This window comes from Hyperolius riggenbachi, chromosome 9 (genome assembly GCF_040937935.1).
Source record: "Hyperolius riggenbachi isolate aHypRig1 chromosome 9, aHypRig1.pri, whole genome shotgun sequence".
NCBI lineage: Eukaryota > Metazoa > Chordata > Amphibia > Anura > Hyperoliidae > Hyperolius > Hyperolius riggenbachi.
The window spans coordinates 34,805,460-34,826,886 of record NC_090654.1 but is presented as its reverse complement, the minus strand read 5'-3'; the positions used below and the strand labels follow the sequence as shown (position 1 = coordinate 34,826,886).

Below are 21,427 nucleotides of genomic sequence, written 5' to 3'. Positions count from 1 at the left end.
GGGTTAAATACTTACCTGTTCTGGCGCCATCTCTCCAGTCAGGTGATCACTCCGCCCCCCTCGGAGATGCCAGGAATTGAGTTTCAAAATCGCTGCAGAGGTTTTCTCCATCTGTGTTGCGGCAGTCCATCCCCAACTTGGAAGCCGCTACCTAATAGGTGGCTCCACAGGCAGAGGTTTCAGAAAAGTTTTATTAGTCTTCAGAAGCATGTCTGTCAACTGCACTGCCGGGGGGGGGGGGGGAGGGGGGTGTAACGTCATCTGTGAACCCAAGATGATGGATGAGGTAAGTATTTAAGCCTGAGGAACCCCCCTTAAATCTGTCATTACTGTAAAGTCCAGAACTCAACTAAGCAGCATAAATCGCCGGCAGTACTCAAGGTAGTGAAGGCCAAATTCTTAGGCTGTTTGTGGGCTCTGCTGTGCTAAAAGACTGGGTTCCATGGCTCCCCCAAGGTTAATAAATTTGCTGATTACTGTATTTTAACATTTAATACAGAGATCATGGTATGTATATAGAGTAGGGCATAGTACTGCATTAGCTAGTCCTATTTGTAACATTGAGTCTCAAGCAACCAGGAAGCACACTTTTGAGGTTAATAATATACAACGTATTGAGTCATTGGTACAGGATTCACATAATAGGTCTTTTCAACAAATCAAATTCTTGGATGCATTGGTCTATTTATAAGGAGTCTGATAAAGGGAAAGCTATTCCATTGGGATGAGGGAAGGGGTGAGATAGGGTGGTAGATAACTGGGGTGGGTGGGTGATAGACGGGAACGTTTTGATTGTTTGGTTATAATTTGGTGCAGGTTTCTGTAGATCTATTTGTCCCTTTGTTTGTGTTTTTAAAAACGTGTCAGTTTGATGTTGTAATTATAAGTCTTTTTGGATATCACTGGACAATATAGGTACCGTACATTGGATATATGATTAGTGGCATTTAAGTACAGTATGCCATGTCTATCACCTGCTTGCTCAATAACAATGCATTGTTTATACTGCATACCCAAAACCAGGGCTGTCAAAAGTAAAACGTTTCTTTATGTGTCTGTACCGGTATGTACAGTACAATGCATGCTGGACTTCGTACAGAATGAAAATGTTTGTAGGAATTCGGGGCAGACTCTGTCCAGATGGTACCTTAATGCTTAGGGCTTGAGATCAGAACTGAAAAACTTCAGAAGCTAGATGAGACTAGATTAGTTGGAAACAGGCTTCATGGTCTGATTAGTCATATAGGGTATTATTATTGATTTTTAAGGGACCAAAATTGCCCATAGCACTGAACAAAGTAAGAAACAAACATGGATTACATAACAATACAGCACGGTGGTGTAGTGGTTAGCGCTCTCGCCTTGCAGCGCTGGGTCCCCGGTTCGAATCCCAGATTGTATGTCCTCCCCGTGTATATGTGGGTTTCCTCCGAGCACTCTGGTTTCCTCCCACATCCCAAAAACAGAGCAGATACGTTTATTGGCTTCCCCCTAAATTGGCCCTAGACTAGGATGGACATATGACTATGGTAGGGATTAGATTGTGAGCCCCTGTGAGGGACAGTATAGTGACATGACTATGTACTCAGTACTGCGCTGCAGAAGATGTTGGTGCTATATAAATACTAAATAATACAGACAATGGTGTACACCAATTTACCAAATACAGAATTGGTACAAAATACAGAATTGGTAATTGCACTGAAAAAAGTAACATGATGAATAAAATGTATAACACATCCCAAGACACAGAAGGGTGTATCAGTGCTTGTTTCTGGTGGATGGATGGCTTTTAACAGGCAAATATCCATTTGGAAAAAATGCATCTCAGCAGTCGGTAAATGGAGAACACAACACTCCATTTTCTGTTTACCAACCCATTTATTGCTTAGCAATCAGTGTATTTAATGCCTTCTTGACCTTCACCTCTGTACTTTGCAATGACAGCACACCCGCTGGTTATTTATTCATAAGTATCTTCTTGACAGGGATAAAGCCCAGGAGAGAGATATGAGCTGAAGATGAGCCTCCAGGAAATCTGTGTGTGTGTACAGTGTGTGGCTGGGTGTACTGTGTGGTTGTGTGTACAGTGTGTTTATGTGTACAGTGTGTGTGTGGTTGTGTGTACTATGTGTTTGTGTACAGTGTGTGGTTGTGTGTACAGTGTGTTTTTATGTACAGTGTGTAGTTGTGTGTACAGTGTGTGTTTTTATGTACAGTGTGTGGTTGTGTGTACAGTGTGTGGTTATGTGTACAGTGTGGTTGTGTGTATAGTCTGTGGTTGTGTGTACAGTGTGTGTTTATGTGTACAGTCTGTGGTTGTGGGTACAGTCTGTGGTTGTGGGTACAGTGTGTGGTTGTGGGTACAGTGTGTGGTTGTGGGTACAGTGTGTGGTTGTGGGTACAGTGTGTGGTTGTGTGTACTATGTGTACAGTGTGTCTGTGAGGGGAATGATTAAGACAGCTTTAAACTAAGTACACACAAGCAATTATTGTCGCCTCTCGGGATCTGAAAATTATCTCCAGGGCGACATATCGGGGAAAGCTGCTGTCCAGACATATCTCTAGCCTTCAGGCTAGCGACGTATTCCATCATAGGCTATATGGGAAATGCATCCGATCTCTGGGAAATATTGCAGAGCGTACAGAAGTGCAGTCTGCTTAACACAATGGATCCATTGTAGACTGACAAGTGTAAACAAATCTGATGCAGAAAATTGATTTTAAAAAGTCAATTTTCCGCTATGCCACGCTACCCTAAGAATTCCATTGGCTAGTGACTCTAAAGCACATCTGAACTGAGGGATACGAATGCTGACATATTTATTTCCTTTTAAACAATGACCATTGCCTGGCTGTCCTTCTGATGCTCTGTCTCTAATACTTTTCAGCCATAGACCCTGAACAAGCATGCAGCGGATCAGATGTCTATGACTGGATTAGCTGCATGTTTGTTTCAGGTGTGTGATTCAGACACTACTGCAACCAAAGAGGTCAGCAAGACAGCCATGCAACTGGTATTGTTTATAAGGAAATACATGGCAGCCTCCATATCCCTCTCACTTCAAGCGTCCTTTAAAGAGAACCCGAGGTGGGTTCTAAGAATCCAATTAGCATACAGAGGCTGGTTCTGCATACAATGACCAGCCTCTGTTGCTATACCATCTCCTTCCTGCGCTCTGCTATGCCCCATAAATCAATTGCCGTGCTGGCGACGGCTGTTCACATGTGAAGTGTCGGTCTGACGCTCCCCCGCCTCCTCCATAGCTCCGCTCCCCGCCTGCGTCCCTCCCCTCCCCGCTGATTGGAGGGAAGGGACGCAGGCGGGGATTGGCGATATCGGAGGCGGGGGAGCGGCAGACTGACACTTCACATGTAAACAGGCGGCTGGCGACACGCTGCATGTCGCCTGCATGGCGATTGATTTGTGGGGGACAGCAGAGTGCAGAAGGGGGCCTGGGGGGAAACAGTACAGCAACAGAGGCTGGTCATTGTATCCAGAACCAGCCTCTGTATGCTAATTGGATTCTTAGAACCCACCTCGGGTTCTCTTTAAGAATGAACTCTCTGGATTATGACTCCTCTATCTCCACATGTCATGTCTGTCTGTACAGATAACGTCCGCTGTGATCTCTGCCCTACGGAGTCACATGATGTGCAAGTTCACAAACAGCAGATAATGGGGCCATTACCACAACTGCTCCTTCGTTTCTTGGACTCACTTTAAATGCATGTAACTCTTGGCTGTATTTCTCTCTCTCTGTCTGACAATTTCTCCATTCTTGTTACAGGAACTCTGCCATGAATACATATTGATGAGTCATACTGTGCTGCGTGATCTGGTTTGCATGTATTCCTGTGTTGCCTTATTGCTGTATGTTACCCCTAAATATTGTCTGTAACCTTAACTAATGTCCAGCGCTGCGTAATATGTTGGCGCTTTGTAAATACAGTACAATAAATAAATAATAATAAATATCCAAATCTTATGCTGGGAATACACAGTTCGTTTCTAGCACTTGATTCTGCAGTTGATTCTCTTATCTTCCGCTCATTTTTCTTATCTTTTTTCCATTCACTTCTATCAGAAATCGAGCGGCGAAAGGGAGATCGGACATGTTGGAAATTATCTATCGAACCATCTAATCACCTAAAAAACGAACCGTGTATTCCCAGCATTAAGGGGCCCATACACCTAACGATTTTCCCACTGATATACAGCAGATTCAATCACTGTGATCGAATCTGCTGTGAAATCATTGTGCAAACGCTGACAGAACGATCGATATCCGTCTGAAATCAATCGTTCCCAACGATTCCAGTCGTTCTGTCCGTGTGGAAGATTTCGCTCGATCGCCGGCGAGTCGGGAGTGCGTTGATAGCGGTGTTCAAATGCCAGACGACCGACGCTAGTGGCAATACATTACCTGCTTCGGCCAGCGCGAGTCCCCGCTCTCTCCGCGGTCACTTCTCCGTGCTCGCCTCCTCCAGCTTCACTGAACTTCCTGTTCCGGCAGGAAGTTTAAACAATAGAGCACCCTCTACTGTTTAATTTAAACTTCCCCGGACAGGAAGTTCAATGAAGCTGGAGGAGCCGAGCACGGAAAAGAGGACAGCGGAGACCGAGGGACTCGTGCCGGCCGGAGCAGGTAATGTATGGGGGGGGGGGGGGGGGGAGTGGCAGCTCCACAGATTGTGATCGGTTTCATGCTGAAATCGATTCACAATCTGTTTGCAGTAAAGGCAGCCATACGATCCCTCTCTGATCAGATTCGACCAGAGAGGGATCTATCTGTTGGTCGATCTGATAGCAAATCGACCAGTGTATTCCCAGCGTTACAATGATTATTACACTGGTGTTTACTATTCAGGTAAAGCTCTTTCAAGGACACCTGAAGTGTGAATGATATGGAGGCTGCCTTATTTATTTCCTTATAAACAATACCAGTTGCATGGCTGTCCTGATGAGCTCTTTGGCTGCAGGAGTGTCTGAAACACACACCTGAAACAAGCATGCAATCTGGTCAGATGTTGTTCAGGTAGCAGGTATAGGCGGCCCCACACAACGCTTGGGTAAATATATTGACGAACGTTTAAAACCATTGGTGAGTCAATTACCTTCCTTTGTACTTGACACTAAAAATCTCCTGGATGTGATTAGAGACTTGGTGATCCCCCCGGGGTCCCTCCTTGTCGGAATCGACGTGGAATCATTATACACGTCGATTCCACATGAGGAGGGGCTCCGGGCTATACAATTTTTTCTGCAGGGTCATTATCCAGAATTCGTAGATTTTAACCAATTTATCTTTGATGCAGTGGACTTGATTCTACATCTGAACTGTTTCTCCTTTGATGGAACCTTCTACAGGCAGACCAGGGGCACGTCAATGGGGGCGGCGTGTGCTCCGGCCTACGCTTGCCTCCATTTAGGGCTCTGGGAGCATCGGAATGTGTACGGTGACCCGGATTTCCGAGCGCATGCCGCCCTATGGCTTCGCTATATAGATGACGTGCTCCTGGTCTGGACTGGAAAAGAGGAGGAACTTAAAAACTTCATGTTAAGACTTAACCAAAATGATAAAAATATCAAATTAACGTATACAATGGATGGCCATACATTTAGCTTTCTAGACTTGCAATTGAGAGTGGAGGGAGATAGATTATCAACCTCCACCTTTCGCAAACCAACAGCAGGCAATAGCCTGCTTCATGCATCCAGTCATCACCCCTCCCCTTTAATTAGGGGGGTACCTTATTGACAATTCATTCGACTACGACGAAATTGTTCTAATGACGAAACTTTCCGGACAGAGGCTAGATCAATGTATGATCGCTTCAGACAAAGAGGATATCCACACCGTACCTTGCGCAGGGCTCTGCGGAAGGCATGGGAGGTGGATAGAATTGACCTTCTAAATAGACGAGAAACTATAAAAAGAGAAGATGATAACTATTTGCGCCTGACGAGCACCTTTGGGTCACATTGGGAATCCTTACGCAATATTTTTGAAAAGAATTGGAATATCCTAACTGCATCCCCGGAAATCTTGAAGGTAGTTGGGCCTAGACCCCTTATGACAGCCAAACGCGCACCCAATCTTCGTGATAAATTGGTAAAAAGTGAATACAAGAGAGACACAGCTACTTGGCTGGATAAACATATTCCCAATGGGACCTATAGATGCTCTAAGTGTAAATTATGCCCATTTATAGAACGTAGGGACAATAAAAATTTCTATGACCGTACAGGCCAAAATGTATATGAAATAAGATCGCATATAAACTGCCAGACTGAGAAAGTCATATATATGATTGAATGTCCCTGTGGACTAAAATACATAGGGAAAACAAAAAGAATGATGAAAGACAGGGTCTTGGAGCACCTACACCTAATTGAGGACAACAATGAGGAAAAGAGTTTTCTAGCAGTACACTATGCCCAATTTCATAATAGTGATCTAACTGGAACCAAGGTAAAAGGCATCTATAAGTTGAACATCTCAGGTAGGAGGGGGGACTATGACGATGTGCTTTATTGTAAGGAGGCCATGTGGATATATAAGCTTAATACCTTGTATCCACATGGCCTCAATAGGGAGCTAGATCTGAGGGCCTTTTTGCGTTTAAATGCATATGGATGTGTGTGTGAGGAGAGTGCATTTTGTACTAACTCTTGTACTATACAAAGAGGGTTCCCCTCTCTGGCCCCGGAAGCATATTACTTGTTGATTCTTATTTGGTCTTCCTCGCCTGATTGAGCCATACAGAGCTGGGTATCTTGGCCTGACGAAGGGCATATATAGTCACAAAAGCCCGAAACGAACATGTGTCGTTGCCTTGAAAAATGTAATACCCACAAAGCAATAATCACTTTTCAAGTCAAACCAGATAGTACTCTTGTGTCTCTGGCTCTATGAGGACCCACTGCTTGATATCGAAGAATTGTGTGTTTTTATACTTTTCTATTTTTGGATATACCTTTTTGTATATGTATCAATAAAGCTTTTTCTATTGGGAATTTTTTTGTAATCCTGAGATTGCATTAACTACATGAGTCCTTTTCTAAAGTGATACACTAGCTATAGTGGGCAAGGTGGACTGCCCCCAAAGAGGACTGTGTTTTGATCCTTCACAATATAAAGGACCTCACCCAACAACCTATTCTTTCAAAACCATCCTCTGTGCACATACACATGCCCCACGTGGTATACGTGGGCGTGTGTTACATCACATCGGTGGACACCGTCAGGTAAAGTATACTGCACAGGTCACCGGCGGTCACATTTTACACTGGGGGGGGGGGGACACAGCGCCGGGGCCTTTGAGACAGCGGACACGGCGTCACAAGGCCGATTCCTGATAGGTTTCATGCTGAAATCGATTGGGAATCGGTCTGCGGTGTATGGGCAGGCAACATATTTTTATCTGATCAGAGAGAGATCTGTCTTTTGGTCGATCTGGCCATACATCTTCTGATGTATGGACAGCTTTAGTTGTGGAGCAGATATGCAGACATCAATCGTTGATTCAGGTAATATCGTTAATGACTAACTGCATGTTTTATTGCAAGCTTTCAAAACATTAAGGTTACGTCTTCAGGCATGATAGAGAGAACTGGATCAGAACTGGATCAAAGTGTTCAGACCCAGCTCTGTATCATCCCTGAAGAAAAATGTAACGTTTCAAAAGCATGCAGTAAACTATGTACAGTTAGTCATTAACGGTATTGCCTGAATCAGCATTTGTTGGTTTGATGTCTGCATATCTTGAGAAAGTAAGTGATTCAAAACCGAAATCCAAACCTTTTAAACAGTTGCTTACTATTAGGTGACAAACGTTTGAAGTTCTCCCTGGGTCATATCAGAGTATAGTGAGGATTGCTGATGATTTAGTGAAATAGAATTGGTGCTGTTTCTATTGCATGCGGGAAGTCACCGTTAGAACTTATCTTTTGTTAACTCCAGGATAAACTGCAATTTATTAAAACAAAGTTCTCATTGTGCACATGACCGCCAGTTTACTAAAGGCAGCCATACACTGCCCGATGGCCACCAGATCGACCAACTGATAGATCCCTCTGTGATCGAATCTGATCAGAGATCTGCACATAGATTCTGAATCGATTTCAGCATGAATTCGATTCAAAACCTGTGGAGGCGCCTGCCTGCCTCGCCGCCCCCAGGACTCCCCCACTATTGGAGCTCCCCCCGCCCAGCAGCAATAATCTCACCTGTCCGCCGGTGCGGGTCACTAGGGCCCATGATGTCATTTCTTCTGTGTCCCCTTCACTGGGGATGATCAGAGAGATGCAAATTCTTCCGCATCGATGCAAATTTTTATGCAAATATATGCAGCTTGAGAATGGATCCATCAATTTAAACCTGGGTTTTCAAACTGCATACATTTGCATAAAAATTTGCATAATTTTGGAAGAATTTCACTTCCCTTCCTGTCCTGTGGCCAGCTGAAGTTCAAACAGTAGAGGGCACTGGATGGGACAGGAAGTGAAGAGGACAACAAGAAGGCCAGCCGGAAGAAGTGACAACACGGACCAGGGACTCGCGCCCCAGGACAGGTGATAGCATTGCTGCTGCTATGCTGCATCGGTCGTTGCTGAATCAAACGCCATTAGCGACGCGCTCCCAATCCGCCGACGATCTAGCAAATTTTTCCGTCTGAATCGACCGATGTCAGATGGAAATCGCTTGTGTTAACGATTTCACAGCAGATTTTATCACAGTGATCAAATCTGCTGTATATAGGCAGGAATTTGTACTAGTGTATGGGTTAAGATTTCGGCAATCTCACCATTTCCTGATATGACTCAGGCAAGGTAAATCTTTGCTGCCTCACAACAGACAGCTTCTCCTTCTCATGTTTGGCCAAATTTCGCTCCAAGACCAGGTCTGCAGCAGTTTCTCCGCGTTGAGGAGTGATACAGTCGTGTGCATTCACTGTGTGTGCGGAATAAATATTTGCACAGACTGTTGGATCTGCGTTTATGACCGGATCAGTGTGTAAACCTTGCAGGAAATACACACAGTCAGTGGGGAGAAGGTGTCGCCCGCCTTCGCACCCTCCTTTCCTGCAGGTGGGCAGGGCTGCAGTATGTCAGGGGTTAATCCGCAGACTTTTTCCCACAGGAATCTAGACATTCCTGGGTGAAATGTGATCTGGCCTTTGTTTGGGCAGGCCGCCACTGTCAGGAGATTTGCCTATTCTGCAGTAAAAAGGGATGACATGCATGGAGGGTAATTACAGAGACAGCACTCAGCCGCCACACCTCAGATCCGGCGCGGAGACACGCAACTAGAACCAAGATCACTTCCATCCACCTGGAGAGCAAAAGGTGGCCATTAACAGTACAATCTTGATTGTACAATCTTACCATTTCTATGGCAATGGCGTAACTAGAATTCATGGGGCCCCCAAGCAAAACTTTGACGGGGCCCGCCAGTGGTCACACCCCTTATCTTGCCTCCTTCACGGCCTGGGGGTCCATCTCACAAGGGTCATAAAACAAGTGTGGCCATCATGATCGTCACCCTCATAACAAGTGGGCCACAAAACACCTGCTCTGAAGGATGGGCCCCTGTATAGGGGGAAGGGAAGGTTTGTAGTTGGGGCCCCCCACAGCTCGGGGCCCCTCTGCAATCACGGGGGCTGCTCCCTTGCATGAGGGACTCCCTAAAATATTAATTCAAAGAATATACTGTATTTAACTCAGTTTACTACATAGAGATAACACAAAACTGTACCAAAAACATGGTATCATTAGTGGGCTCCTGAACACTGAGCAATTAGCTAACATCTTGCATGACTCTAAACACTTTGCTCTGGCATGTAAAATTAAAAGATCACTCCACCCAGAACTATTATTTCAGTTCTTGGTGGAGAGATAAACCAACTCTTAGGGCTCTTTCACACTATAGGCAGCGGTAAAAGGCTAAAACGCTGCGTTTTGGCTGCAGGCGTTTTGAAGGCGTTTTCAAGGCGTTTTAACGCCAATACATCACTATCAATTGTAATAAGAAACGCCGCGGTAGGCCCAGAAAAAGCGCCTGGGAGCGTTGAAACGCAACGCTCCAAAACGCGGAGTTTAGTGTGAATGGTAAAATGAAAGTCTATGGACTTTCTTTTACCAAGCAAAACGCCAACTTCGGCCGTGGCGTTAAAACGCCGAAAAAGCCCTCTGGTGTGAAAGGGCCCCTAGGCCTGGAACCCACTGCAAAACGCAATCGCTAGCGCTAGCATTTTGTATGAGCAGTTTGTAAGCGATTTCATGAGCGTTTTAGGGAGCTTTTTTACAAAGTGTATCAATTTGCCAGCGGTTGTGTAGCGATTAGCGTTTTAAAGTATGATTGGTCCTTTCAATTAATTTTCATTTTGTTACAGTGTGCAGTAACTTTAAAAACACTAGCAAAATCGCTCCGTACAAGTTTTGATGAGCGATTACGCCAGCTATTACATACTTAACATTGAAGTGCTAACGCTCCCAAAATGCTGCATGTTCTGCGTTTGTGATTTTTCTAATCGCAATCGCTCCAGTGGAAGTTGCCCCATCTATTAACAGCTGAGCGTTTTTACGAAACGCTAGCGTTTTCAAACGCTCTCTAAACGCTCAAAAAAATCGCCCTTGTGGGTTCCAGCCCTTACACCTGGCCGGTGCAATGCCTCTCCCCCATCACACCGCACCACAAGGCACAAAACGTAAAAAATATAATTCTGGAATGAGTGGCCGACAGTGTCATATGCATAGCACCGCCCCTCCAGATGCCCTTAACCGCACCTCCCTTTGTCTGTAGAATTTTCATTTATTGTATGTTATGCATGAGGGGGTTACTCAAAGGTGGGTGGTAAGACCCAGAATTCCACGATGGTCAGACGCAGACCCTGAAACCACGGCAACATTTCCTACATCTTAATTCGCCACGGAAGGCCTGTGAACAGCTCAACCTACACTACTAAAATATCTATAAGGGCTGAGCGCCACTACAAAGTGCTATCGCTAACGATTTGTGGTAGCGCTTTGTGGCCTCATGCACACTACATGCGATTCTGATTTTTTTTATACATCCGACTTTGGATTCCGATTAAAAATCTTAGCAGCATGCAGTATGTTTTTTAATCAGAATCCAAAATCGGATCAGATATAAAAAAAAAAAAAAAAAAAAAATCGGATCGCGTGTAGTGTGCAAGAGGCCTGTATGCGATTTTAGAAGCGATTTCCCTGCTCCTATACAATACATGAGAGTAGAAACGTTCCCAAAATGCTGCAAATCCTGCAACTGCGATTTCCCTAATCGCAATCGCTCCAGTGGGATCCTCTCCATGCACTTTCATTGGCAAAGTGTTTTGGGAAATCGCTAGCGATTGAAAGCGATCACAAATCACTGCCAAAACCGCTCTAGTGGGTCCCAGACCTAATGCAGGGAATGTATCGCTAAAACATGTCAAGCAATTCCTGCTAATACCTTTTTGGAGACCTTCTCCCCTTCCTGCCAGCACTCCATACTGTACTTTTTATGTAGTTTTAGATCGGCATACACATTAACCTTTCTATACATACTGCATTGTAACAACTTCCATTTCCCATTCACACTGCTGCTCAAGATGGTAAAAAAACATCCACAAGTGATACTTTGTCCACAACATCCTGGTTCCTATCTCTCTGGAACAAATGTTTCTATGTCGCGCGGCATTGTAGTGTGTGCGTCATGCATAGCCCGCCTCTTCCAAAAAGTGACGTATGTATGAGAAAGCGTTTGTGTGTTACTCATACGAATAATCCCCAAAACTCCCTGCTCCAAGTGTTTGTGTAACGGTCAGACATAGCCAGTCTGTCCAACTCTGTCTATCCATGCCTATCTTATCTCTTATCTCTTATCTCTCTCTCTCTCTCTCTCTCTCTCTCTCTCTCTCTCTCTCTCTCTCTCTCTCTCTCTCTCTCTCTCTCTCTCTCTCTCTCTCTCTCTCTCTCTCTCTCTCTCTCTCTCTCTCTCTCTCTCCCCCCCCCCCCCCCCCCCCTAAGGCGCATAAACACATCCAATTTTGATTGTCCAATCACTGGCTAATTTTACTACCTACATGTAGTATGAGAGCTTACCTACACAAACTGTTCATACAATTCAAAATCCATTTGCCCTCATATTACATAGACGTGTATAAAATTGGGCAATGAAAATTGGATGTGTGTATACTCTCTCTCTTTCTCTCACCTCTTCTATCCATACAAGCCTGTCTTAATTCTGTACAGCAATATGTCATTATGTTCTTCCTATACTTGTTAGTAAGTATAATTACACACTAACCCACTTGGCCATAAACAATATAGATGTTGCTATATGTAGTGACGTGTTTGCATACACAGCGCTGACCTAACCCGATACACAACAGCTGTGAGTCACACAGTGAAACTAACATATATGTTATATATACATCAAACTGTATGTATAACCAGCTGTGTAATGTCAAAATATGCCGAACAGTATGACTGTGGAGGAACATTAGAGTGTAAGCTCCTCTGGTGCAGAGACTGATGGGAATGGATCAGTGATCTCTGTACAGGCTGTGGAATATGTCAGCGCTATATAAATGTATAATAATAGTGTGTGACTGTGGTGAGGACATTAGAGTGTAAGCTCCTCTGGTGCAGAGGCTGATGAGAATGGATCAGTGATGTCTGTACAGGCTGTGGAATATGTCAGCGCTATATAAATGTATAATAATAATAGTGTGTGACTGTGGTGAGGGCATTAGAGTGTAAGCTCCTCTGGTGCAGAGACTGATGGGAATGGATCAGTGATCTCTGTACAGGCTGTGGAATATGTCAGCGCTATATAAATGTATAATAATAATAGTGTGTGACTGTGGTGAGGGCATTAGAGTGTAAGCTCCTCTGGTGCAGAGACTGATGGGAATGGATCAGTGATCTCTGTACAGGCTGTGGAATATGTCAGCGCTATATAAATGTATAATAATATTAATAGTGTGTGACTGTGGTGAGGGCATTAGAGTGTAAGCTCCTCTGGTGCAGAGACTGATGGGAATGGATCAGTGATCTCTGTACAGGCTGTGGAATATGTCAGCGCTATATAAATGTATAATAATATTAATAGTGTGTGACTGTGGTGAGGACATTAGAGTGTAAGCTCCTCTGGTGCAGGGGCTGATGAGAATGGATCAGTGATGTCTGTACAGCACTGTGTAATATGTCAGCAATATATAAATGTATAATAATAGTAGTGTGTGACTGTGGTGAGGACATTAGAGTGTAAGCTCCTCTGGTGCAGAGGCTGATGGGAATGGAGCAGTGATCTTTGTACAGCACTGTAGAATAGTCAGAACTGTATAAGTATAATACCACCTGTACTTTGCGACCGTAGAGTGTAAGCTCCTATTGGAGCAGATGTTAGTATGAATAGTTCTGTACACTTTGTAAAGCTCTGTGTAATATGTCTGAGCTCTATTACACTAATGTTAGATCGGTGCTTTATAAATAGAGGATCATATACTACTACTATAATAGTAATAGAGCACTCACCGTCTCTGGCTCCGGTTGGAGCTGCTGTAGGGTGCACAGACCATTCATGACTTCGTTCGCTGTCAATACTGAGCGAGGGGGCGGAGATCTCTGCCTAAAAATGCCCATTGACATCACTGCAGCAGCCACTCCCACCACACACCCCCTGTTGGGAGGGGCTACCCTCAGACTTCTAACCTAACAATAAGAGGTGTTCAGTCCTCAGTCTCCCTGCAGGGCAGCTTACACAGGGAACATTGTGTACTGTACTCCTCTATGTAGTGGAATGCTATGTTATTATTATTGATTTATAACAATAATATATATTTCTATAGCGCTTTTCTCCCTGGGGACTCAAAGCGCTGTGACCCTGCATTATGCAGTCTCAAAGGCTAGGGAAAAGAGGTGAGTTTTTAGCCTTTTTTTAAAGCTGTCCAGAGAAGGAGCCTCTCGTACTGATTGTGGAAGTGAGTTCCATAGACTAGGGGCTGCATAGGAAAAGGCCCAGGTACCAAATTGATTTATAAAGCGCCAACATATTCTATGGCGCTGTACAAAGAAAGAAACAAACATGGGGTACATAATAAACTATATCATCTTGGGCAGCCTGGTGTAGTGGATAGCTCTCTTGCCTTGCAGTGTGGGTTCCTTGATTTGGATCCCAGCCAGGTCAGCATCTGCAAGGAGTTTGCATGTTCTCCCCGTGTCTGCACGTGTTTCCTCCGGGCACTCTGTTTTCCTCCCACATCCCAAAAACATACAGATGAGTTAATTAGCTTCCCCCCTAAATTTGGCCCTAAACTATGATGGACACATGGCTATGGTAGGATTAGATTGTGAGCTCCTCTGAGAACAGTCAGTGACATGATTTTGTACTCTGTAAAGTGCTGCAGAAGATGTCAGTGCTAGATAATACCTAATACGTTAGGACATTAGATTATAACTGTGGTAGGATTAGACTGTGAGCTCCTCTGAGGACAGTCAGTGTCATGATTTTGTACTCTGTAAAACAGTGTTTCTCAACATTTTATTGGTATGTACACCTTTTAACACCCTGTACTGACCAAGTACCCCCTAGCATAGTAAACATTATCACAAGTACCCCTTGACAAATATATATTTAATCATAGTACATGATAATTGGTTCTAAACAATTTCCGAGCATTTAATATTCCTTTTAATTAGCTAAAATACTAATTTGGAGTTGTTTATATAAGATTTGTAATTTTCAAAAACTCTAAATGTGTTATTCTTGGCTAAGTATATGAAGCCCGAGTACCCCCTGGAACCATCAGAAGTACCCCCTGGGGTACACGTACCACACGTTGAGAACCTAGGCTGTAAAATGCTGCAGAAGATGTCAGTGCTAGATAACACCTAACACAGGTAGTCCCCGACTTACGAATGCCCTACTTACAAATGACCCGCCGATACGAACGGCATGGATTCAGTGTTTCCTTGGGAACGAGCCAAAAAAGTTTATTCAAATTAGACTGTAATTTTTAGAGAAAATCGATTTTAAAAAATTCAACGAAAAAATGGCTTTTAAACTTGCATAAGCATGTACAGAGGGGGGCACTGGAGGCCCGGGGGGGGGGGCACAGAGGAGATACAAGGGAGATACAGGGGACAGAGATAGCACATTGTTCCGACTTAAGAACAGATTCAGGTTAACAACGAACCTACAGTCCCTATCTCGTTCGTTAACCGGGGACTACCTGTAATACGTTAGGACATTAGACTATAACTATGGTAGGATTAGACTGTGAGCTCCTGTGAGAACAGTCAGTGACAAGACTATGTGTTCTGTAAAGTGCTGTGGAAGGTATCGGTGCTATATAAATACTAAATAATAATAATAGTTTTCACAATTTTTAGAATAGAGGATATCTTGTCATTTATGGCACTCAGTGTCTCTGCACATGAACAACCTCCAGAAAAACAGAAATCAGTGTATTTAACAACCTAATATATAGCAAGTTGATTGCCATTTTTTTAATTGTACCTTTTAAAACGTAGGCCATTCTTAAGATTATGACTATAAAAACGTGAAGGACAAATGAAGTGAGAGGGAAATGGAGGCTGCCATATCTAAGATTGCCTGGCTGCCCCAATCATCCATTTGGCTCTTTTATACTTTTAGCTATAGACTCTGAACAAGCATTCAGATCAGTTTTTTGACTTAAAGAGACTCCGTAACAAAAATTGCATCCTGTTTTTTTATCATACTACAAGTTCCAAAAGCTATTCTAATGTGTTCTGGCTTACTGCAGCACTTTCTGCTATCACAGTCTCTGTAATAAATCAACTTATCTCTCTCTTGTCAGACTTGTCAGCCTGTGTCTGGAAGGCTGCCAAGTTCTTCAGTGTGGTGGTTCTGTGATGCATCCCCCCCTCCAGGCCCCTCTCTGCACACTGCCTGTGTGTTATTTAGATTAGTGCAGCTTCTCTCTGCTCTATTATCTTTTACAAGCTGGATAAATCCTCCTCTTAGCTGGCTGGGCTTTCACATACTGAGGAATTACATACAGGCAGAGCTGTCTGCACTCTGCAGAAAGAAACAGCCTGACACTTCAGTGGAAGATAGCTGCAGGGGGAAAGAAACACACAAATGATCTCTTGAGATTCAAAAGGAATGCTGTATACAGCCTGCTTGTGTATGAATGTATTTTCTATGTGTGGACATACTGTACATCAACCTACTTCCTGTTTTGGTGGCCATTTTGTTTGTTTATAAACAAACTTTTTAAAACGGTTTTTAACCACTTTTAATGCGGCGAGGAGCGGCGAAATTGTAACAGAGGGTAATAGGAGATGTCCTCTAACGCACTGGTATGTTAGAGAATCTGTATTGTTAAAAATCGCACAAAAGTAAACATACCAGTGCGTTAGGGGACATCTCCTATTACCCTCTGTCACAATTTCGCCGCTCCCCGCCGCATTAAAAGTGGTTAAAAACAGTTTAAAAAAGTTTGTTTATAAACAAACAAAATGGCCACCCAAACAGGAAGTAGGTTAATGTACAGTATGTCCACACATAGAAAAATACATCCATACACAAGCAGGCTGTATACACCCTTCCTTTTGAATCTCAAGAGATCATTTGTGTGTTTCTTTCCCCCTGCATCTCTCATGCACTGAAGTTTCAGGCTGCTCTTTTCTTCCTGCAAACAGCTTTGCCCTTGTCTCAATTTCCTCAGTATGTTAAAGCCCAGCCAGCTCAGAGGACGATTTATCCAGCTTGTAAAAGATAAGAGAGAAGAGAGAAGCTGCCCTAATCTAAATAATACACAGGCAGTGTGCATAGAGGGGCCTGGAAGGGGGAGTTCATAGCAGAACCACCACACTGAAGAACTTGGCAGCCTTCCAGACACAGGCCGACAAGTCTGACAGGGGAAAGATACATTGATTTATTACAGAGACTGTGATAGTAGAACGTGCTGCAGTAAGTCAGAACACATTAGAATAGCTTTTGGAACTTGTAGGATGATAAAAAAACAGGATGCAATTTTTGTTACGGAGTCTCTTTAATGGAAACTGAAAGTAAAAAAAAAAAAAAAAAATGCTTATTCAAACGACTTGTACACACATGGCCAACCTGCATGACAATTGATGAGTTGATCCGCAAGCTGGATCGGGAAAACTGCCTCTTATCGGTCGCTCGTCTAGTCGTTTGCCACGTGTACACATGCCCAACCTATCGTCCAGCAGACAAGTTTGGACGATAGTTGGGTGGAAAAGTTGTGCGTATGTGCAAGCCTTCACTCAATCTTATCTAGCACTTTTGGGGTAGACACACTAGAGACAATGGACCATATGATACACTAAAGCCTTGAGGCACTTGAGAAAGGGTGAACTAGCCTGAAACATCATGCCAGTGCTTTCCTGTACATTCTGCATCAAAATAAATGAAAAATATTCCAACATTAATCTTGGTCGAGGCTTGGTTCTTTTGCATAACACTAAATAAAGCCTTGTACACATACTAGATGGCTGTTAACCTGTTGGGGCTTGCTCTGGTGAGGATCTAGTGTGTGTACAGCACTAGGCCGTTTCTTGGGCAGGGCAAGTAGAAGAAGGGGGGCGCAGGCAGAAGGACATAATCGCTAGGGAGCTGGTGACACACGGTGCATCCAAATGGAAGGAGAAAGAAGATTACCAGCTCGATCACCTTCCTTGACTCCTCCTGGGCTGCCTGCGTCAGATGTTAAGTCATCATCACGTCATCCCCGCGTGATGACACCTGATGTCCTGTAGCGGTACTGCAGGCTGACATTGCGCGGTACCCATGGAGGTGTCGGACTTCCGGGCTCTCTTCACCGTTTTTTCCTGGTTCCTGCTTCATCCCGGATGAGCGGCTGGTCACTGGTAAGTAGGCAGATCTATTTGTGATCTGCGACTGTGTGACTTTCCCTAAAGAGTAAAGGTGGCCATACACTGGTCGATTTGCCATCAGATTCGACCAACAGACAGATCCCTATCTGATCGAATCTGATCAGAGAGGGATCGTATGGCTACCTTTACTGCAAACAGATTGTGAACCGATTTCAGCCTGAAACCGTTCACAATCTGTTGTGGTGGTGCTGCCGCCGCTCCCCCCACCCGCATACATTACCTGCTCCGCTGGTGCGACTGCCCCCCCGGTCACCGCTCTTCTTCTCCGTCTCCGCTCTGGTCTGCTCTGGTCTCCGGCATGCTTCCCTTCTTCCTGTCTGGGGGAAGTTTAAACAGTAGAGCGCCCTCTACTGTTTAAACTTCCTGCCGGGACAGGAAGAAGGGAAGCATGCCGGAGACCAGAGCGGAGACGGAGAAGAGCGGAGACCCGGGAGTCGCGCCGGCGGAGCAGGTAATGTATGCGTCTATTGCGTCGGTCATCGGGCACTCGAACGCCGCTAGCCATGCGCTCTTTACTCGCGGGCGAACGACGGTTATTTTCCGCGATCGGACGGAATGGATCGAAATTCGGCGTGTAGCGTGAACGATTGGCAGCAGATTCGATCCCAGTGTCGAAACGGGCGCAAATCGGGCCAGTGTATGGCCACCTTAAGAGTTTGCGAGTCCACTGGGGTGTGGGGGAAGGGGGGTACAATTTTCAGACCCTCGCCCTAGGTGCAATTTAGCCTAGAAACTGCCCTTGTACAGCACCCCTTCAATAAACCCCTGAGTGATCAGCCTAGCACATCGTCTCGGCCAATCTCAGACGGAGACCTCATTGTTCTCCTTCTCACCAAACAGCTTTGTTTCCTTTTCTCCGGCCATGAGGCTCATTATATAACTGATGACATGGGAGTATTAGTTTAGTTATACAGCTATGTGTTCACATATGCAGATTGCTAGATCTCCAAGAACAGCCCCTGCAGGTGCAAACTGACCTGCTGTACAAGATTCGGGCAGATTAGGCTGCTTTTTGTTGCCTGGAACAATTGCATCCTGAAACTTCCCACATGCTCTGTTTGTTGTGCTAATGCCTTGCACCTTACCATGTGTTTCAAGAGTAATTCCACCTTTGTGTACATTTCCATTCTGTGGTGGTTTGGGCACATACCAATGTGGCTTCCGTCAAAATACAGGATTACCTTTATTGGCAGGGGCGTAACTAGAAATCACTGGGCCCCCTGTGAGAGTTTGGATGCCCCTCAAACACCCCTGGGGCTAGCTCAGGGTTGTTTTGGGGGGGCAGGAGGGGTTGTAGCATGAGGGGAGAGCATTGGCCCCCACATTGGTGGGGAGGGGAGTCCACTCCCCCCCCCCTCACCTAGAGCTCTCCCATCAGTGTGCTCCCCCCTCCTGCATTAATAGGTGGCAGCAGCGCCGGCAGGAACACATACCTTTGTGTTCCACCATGGATGTCCGATCTCTAAGTGTCACACACTACTTCCTGTTTATCAGGAAGTAGCGTGTGGCCCTCAGAGAGATCGGATGTGGGAGCCAATGCTCTCACTCATGCTGCGACCCCTCCTGCCCCCCAAAACGGCCCTGAGCAGGCCATGGAGAGGCCCCCCCCCCCCCCACAGGAACAAACTGGTATCATTGTTGCAAATACTACGGTATTTTACTGTTATGGCTATGCAAACATATTGCTTTTTTTATGTGTGTAATTTTAAAATGTAATAAATTGATTTCACTGGTTATCAAATGATTTGATTCAATATTTACTTATCGATTTTCTGGACAAAATGTATCGATTGAGCTTTCCTCTTTAAGGTCCCTGTTAGCCAATAAAAAGATTAGCATCTTAAGAGAGACAAAGAGGATACCTCATATATTTCATATACTTTAATGACAGACCGATTGGTAAATATTTTGGGGCTTTTTGTCTCAAAAATACAGGAATACGACAGACCTCCACCTCCTTGTTATTTGAATAGGCAAGCATTTGGTAACATCTTAAAGAGGAACTCTAACCTTGGATTGAACTTCATGCCAATCAGTAGCTGATATCACCTTTCCCACAAGAAATCTTTACCTTTTTCTCAAACAGATCATCAGGGGGCTCTGTGTGGCTGATATTGTGGTGAAACCCCTCCCACAGTGTGATGCCAGGACCACGGTCCTGACCGTTTGCCGTCTGTGAGCCTCGTTGCATTGTGGGAAATAATGGCTGCTTCCGACTGCCAGGCAACCAGTATCTCTCTCTCTCTGTGCATAGAACTCTTAGTAATGAACACTCTGTACTGATCACAACTAAACCACCAGTGATAAATGTAAATCAGGTAGAGGAAAAATTTTACAATGGGCAAACACTGACTAAATGATCTATAAATGAATATTGTAAACAATAACTGATTGTATTTATTGTTATTTTTATTATAGTCCCTCTTTAGATTGTAAGGAACAAAAACAAAACCCTTTGGTGGATACTCACATCGGGAGGAAGCCTCTGAAACCTAATGTGGCTTTCCCTCGTCCTCCTCCATCCCAGCGATCCAGCGCTAGGAGGCCCCAACGCCACAGCCGACAAGGATTGCAGTAGCACCTGCAATATTTACCTTCCCTGCCTCCAGTGCAGGGCCAGTAGTGGCTCTCCAATCAGACAGAAATAGCCGAGCCCGATCGGGTCCACTCTACTGCACAGGCGCGAGTTGCCTGTGCAGTAGATATTACAGAAACCTAAAAGTGGCCACTAATGATACAATCTTGATTGTACAATATTTGTCCATCTATGGAGTAGAAGGGTAAACTCAGTGAATACACTTTGAATGGATTAAGGTAGTCTCACATATACATAGAAGTGGGAAGATTGTACAATCAAGAGTGTATCATTAGTGGGCACCTTTACCTTGCTACTTCCACGTAATATGAGAGCTTACCTACACAATCTGTTCACAGTATTCTGTAGGCCCTCATACTGCATGGGCATGGTAACATTAGCCAGTCCTTGGCCAATCGGATTTGGATTTGTGTACGCACTCTAACAGTAGTGTCCAGTTTCAAATGATCCAGCCCAATGGAACACTTAGACCTTGTACACACCTTCAATTTTGATTGTCCAATTTTACCCCCTGCATGTAGTATGAGAGTCAAATGATATTGAATATTCTGAGCAGATTGTGTAGGTAAGCCTTTATACTACATAGAGGTGGCATGGGCAGCATGGTGAGTCTCCTCTGTCCACTCTGATTTCCTCCCTCATCCTAAAAACATACAGATCAGTTAATTGCCTTCCCCCTAAAAATTGGCCCTAGACCTAGATATATGCACTACACGATACATACATAGACATGTGACTATGGTAGGGACTAGATTGTGAGATCCTCTGAGGGACAGTTAGTGACAAGACACTATACTATGTACAGCGCTGCATAATATTTTGGTGCTATATAAATATTCAAAGAGGAACTACAGTGAAAATAATGTAATAAAAAAGTGCTTCATTTTCACAATAATTATGTATAAATGATT

The 21,427-nt window shown here is 44.4% G+C and overlaps 1 protein-coding gene and 1 long non-coding RNA gene across 4 annotated transcripts in view; one reads left to right on the top strand and one right to left on the bottom strand.

Moving 5' to 3' along the window:
- The window catches only part of TUFT1 (tuftelin 1), a 41,075-nt gene extending 27,472 nt beyond the window's left edge, over positions 1-13,603 (bottom strand). For both annotated transcript variants that reach the window (XM_068252456.1, XM_068252457.1), the window contains exon 1: positions 13,547-13,603. In XM_068252456.1, the coding sequence (XP_068108557.1) occupies positions 13,547-13,594 (48 nt within the window). In that variant the 5' untranslated portion in view covers positions 13,595-13,603. The remainder of the gene's footprint in view (positions 1-13,546) is intronic.
- Positions 1-21,427, top strand: part of LOC137532209 (uncharacterized) — a 97,555-nt gene that overhangs the window by 69,382 nt on the left and 6,746 nt on the right. The window contains exon 5 of one of the 2 annotated variants that reach the window (XR_011023882.1): positions 3,792-3,984. The exons of the other annotated variant lie outside the window; for it this stretch is intronic. This is a non-coding gene — a long non-coding RNA (uncharacterized lncRNA). Of the gene's footprint in view, positions 1-3,791; positions 3,985-21,427 lie in introns of those variants that run through there. 2 annotated transcript variants of the gene reach the window in all.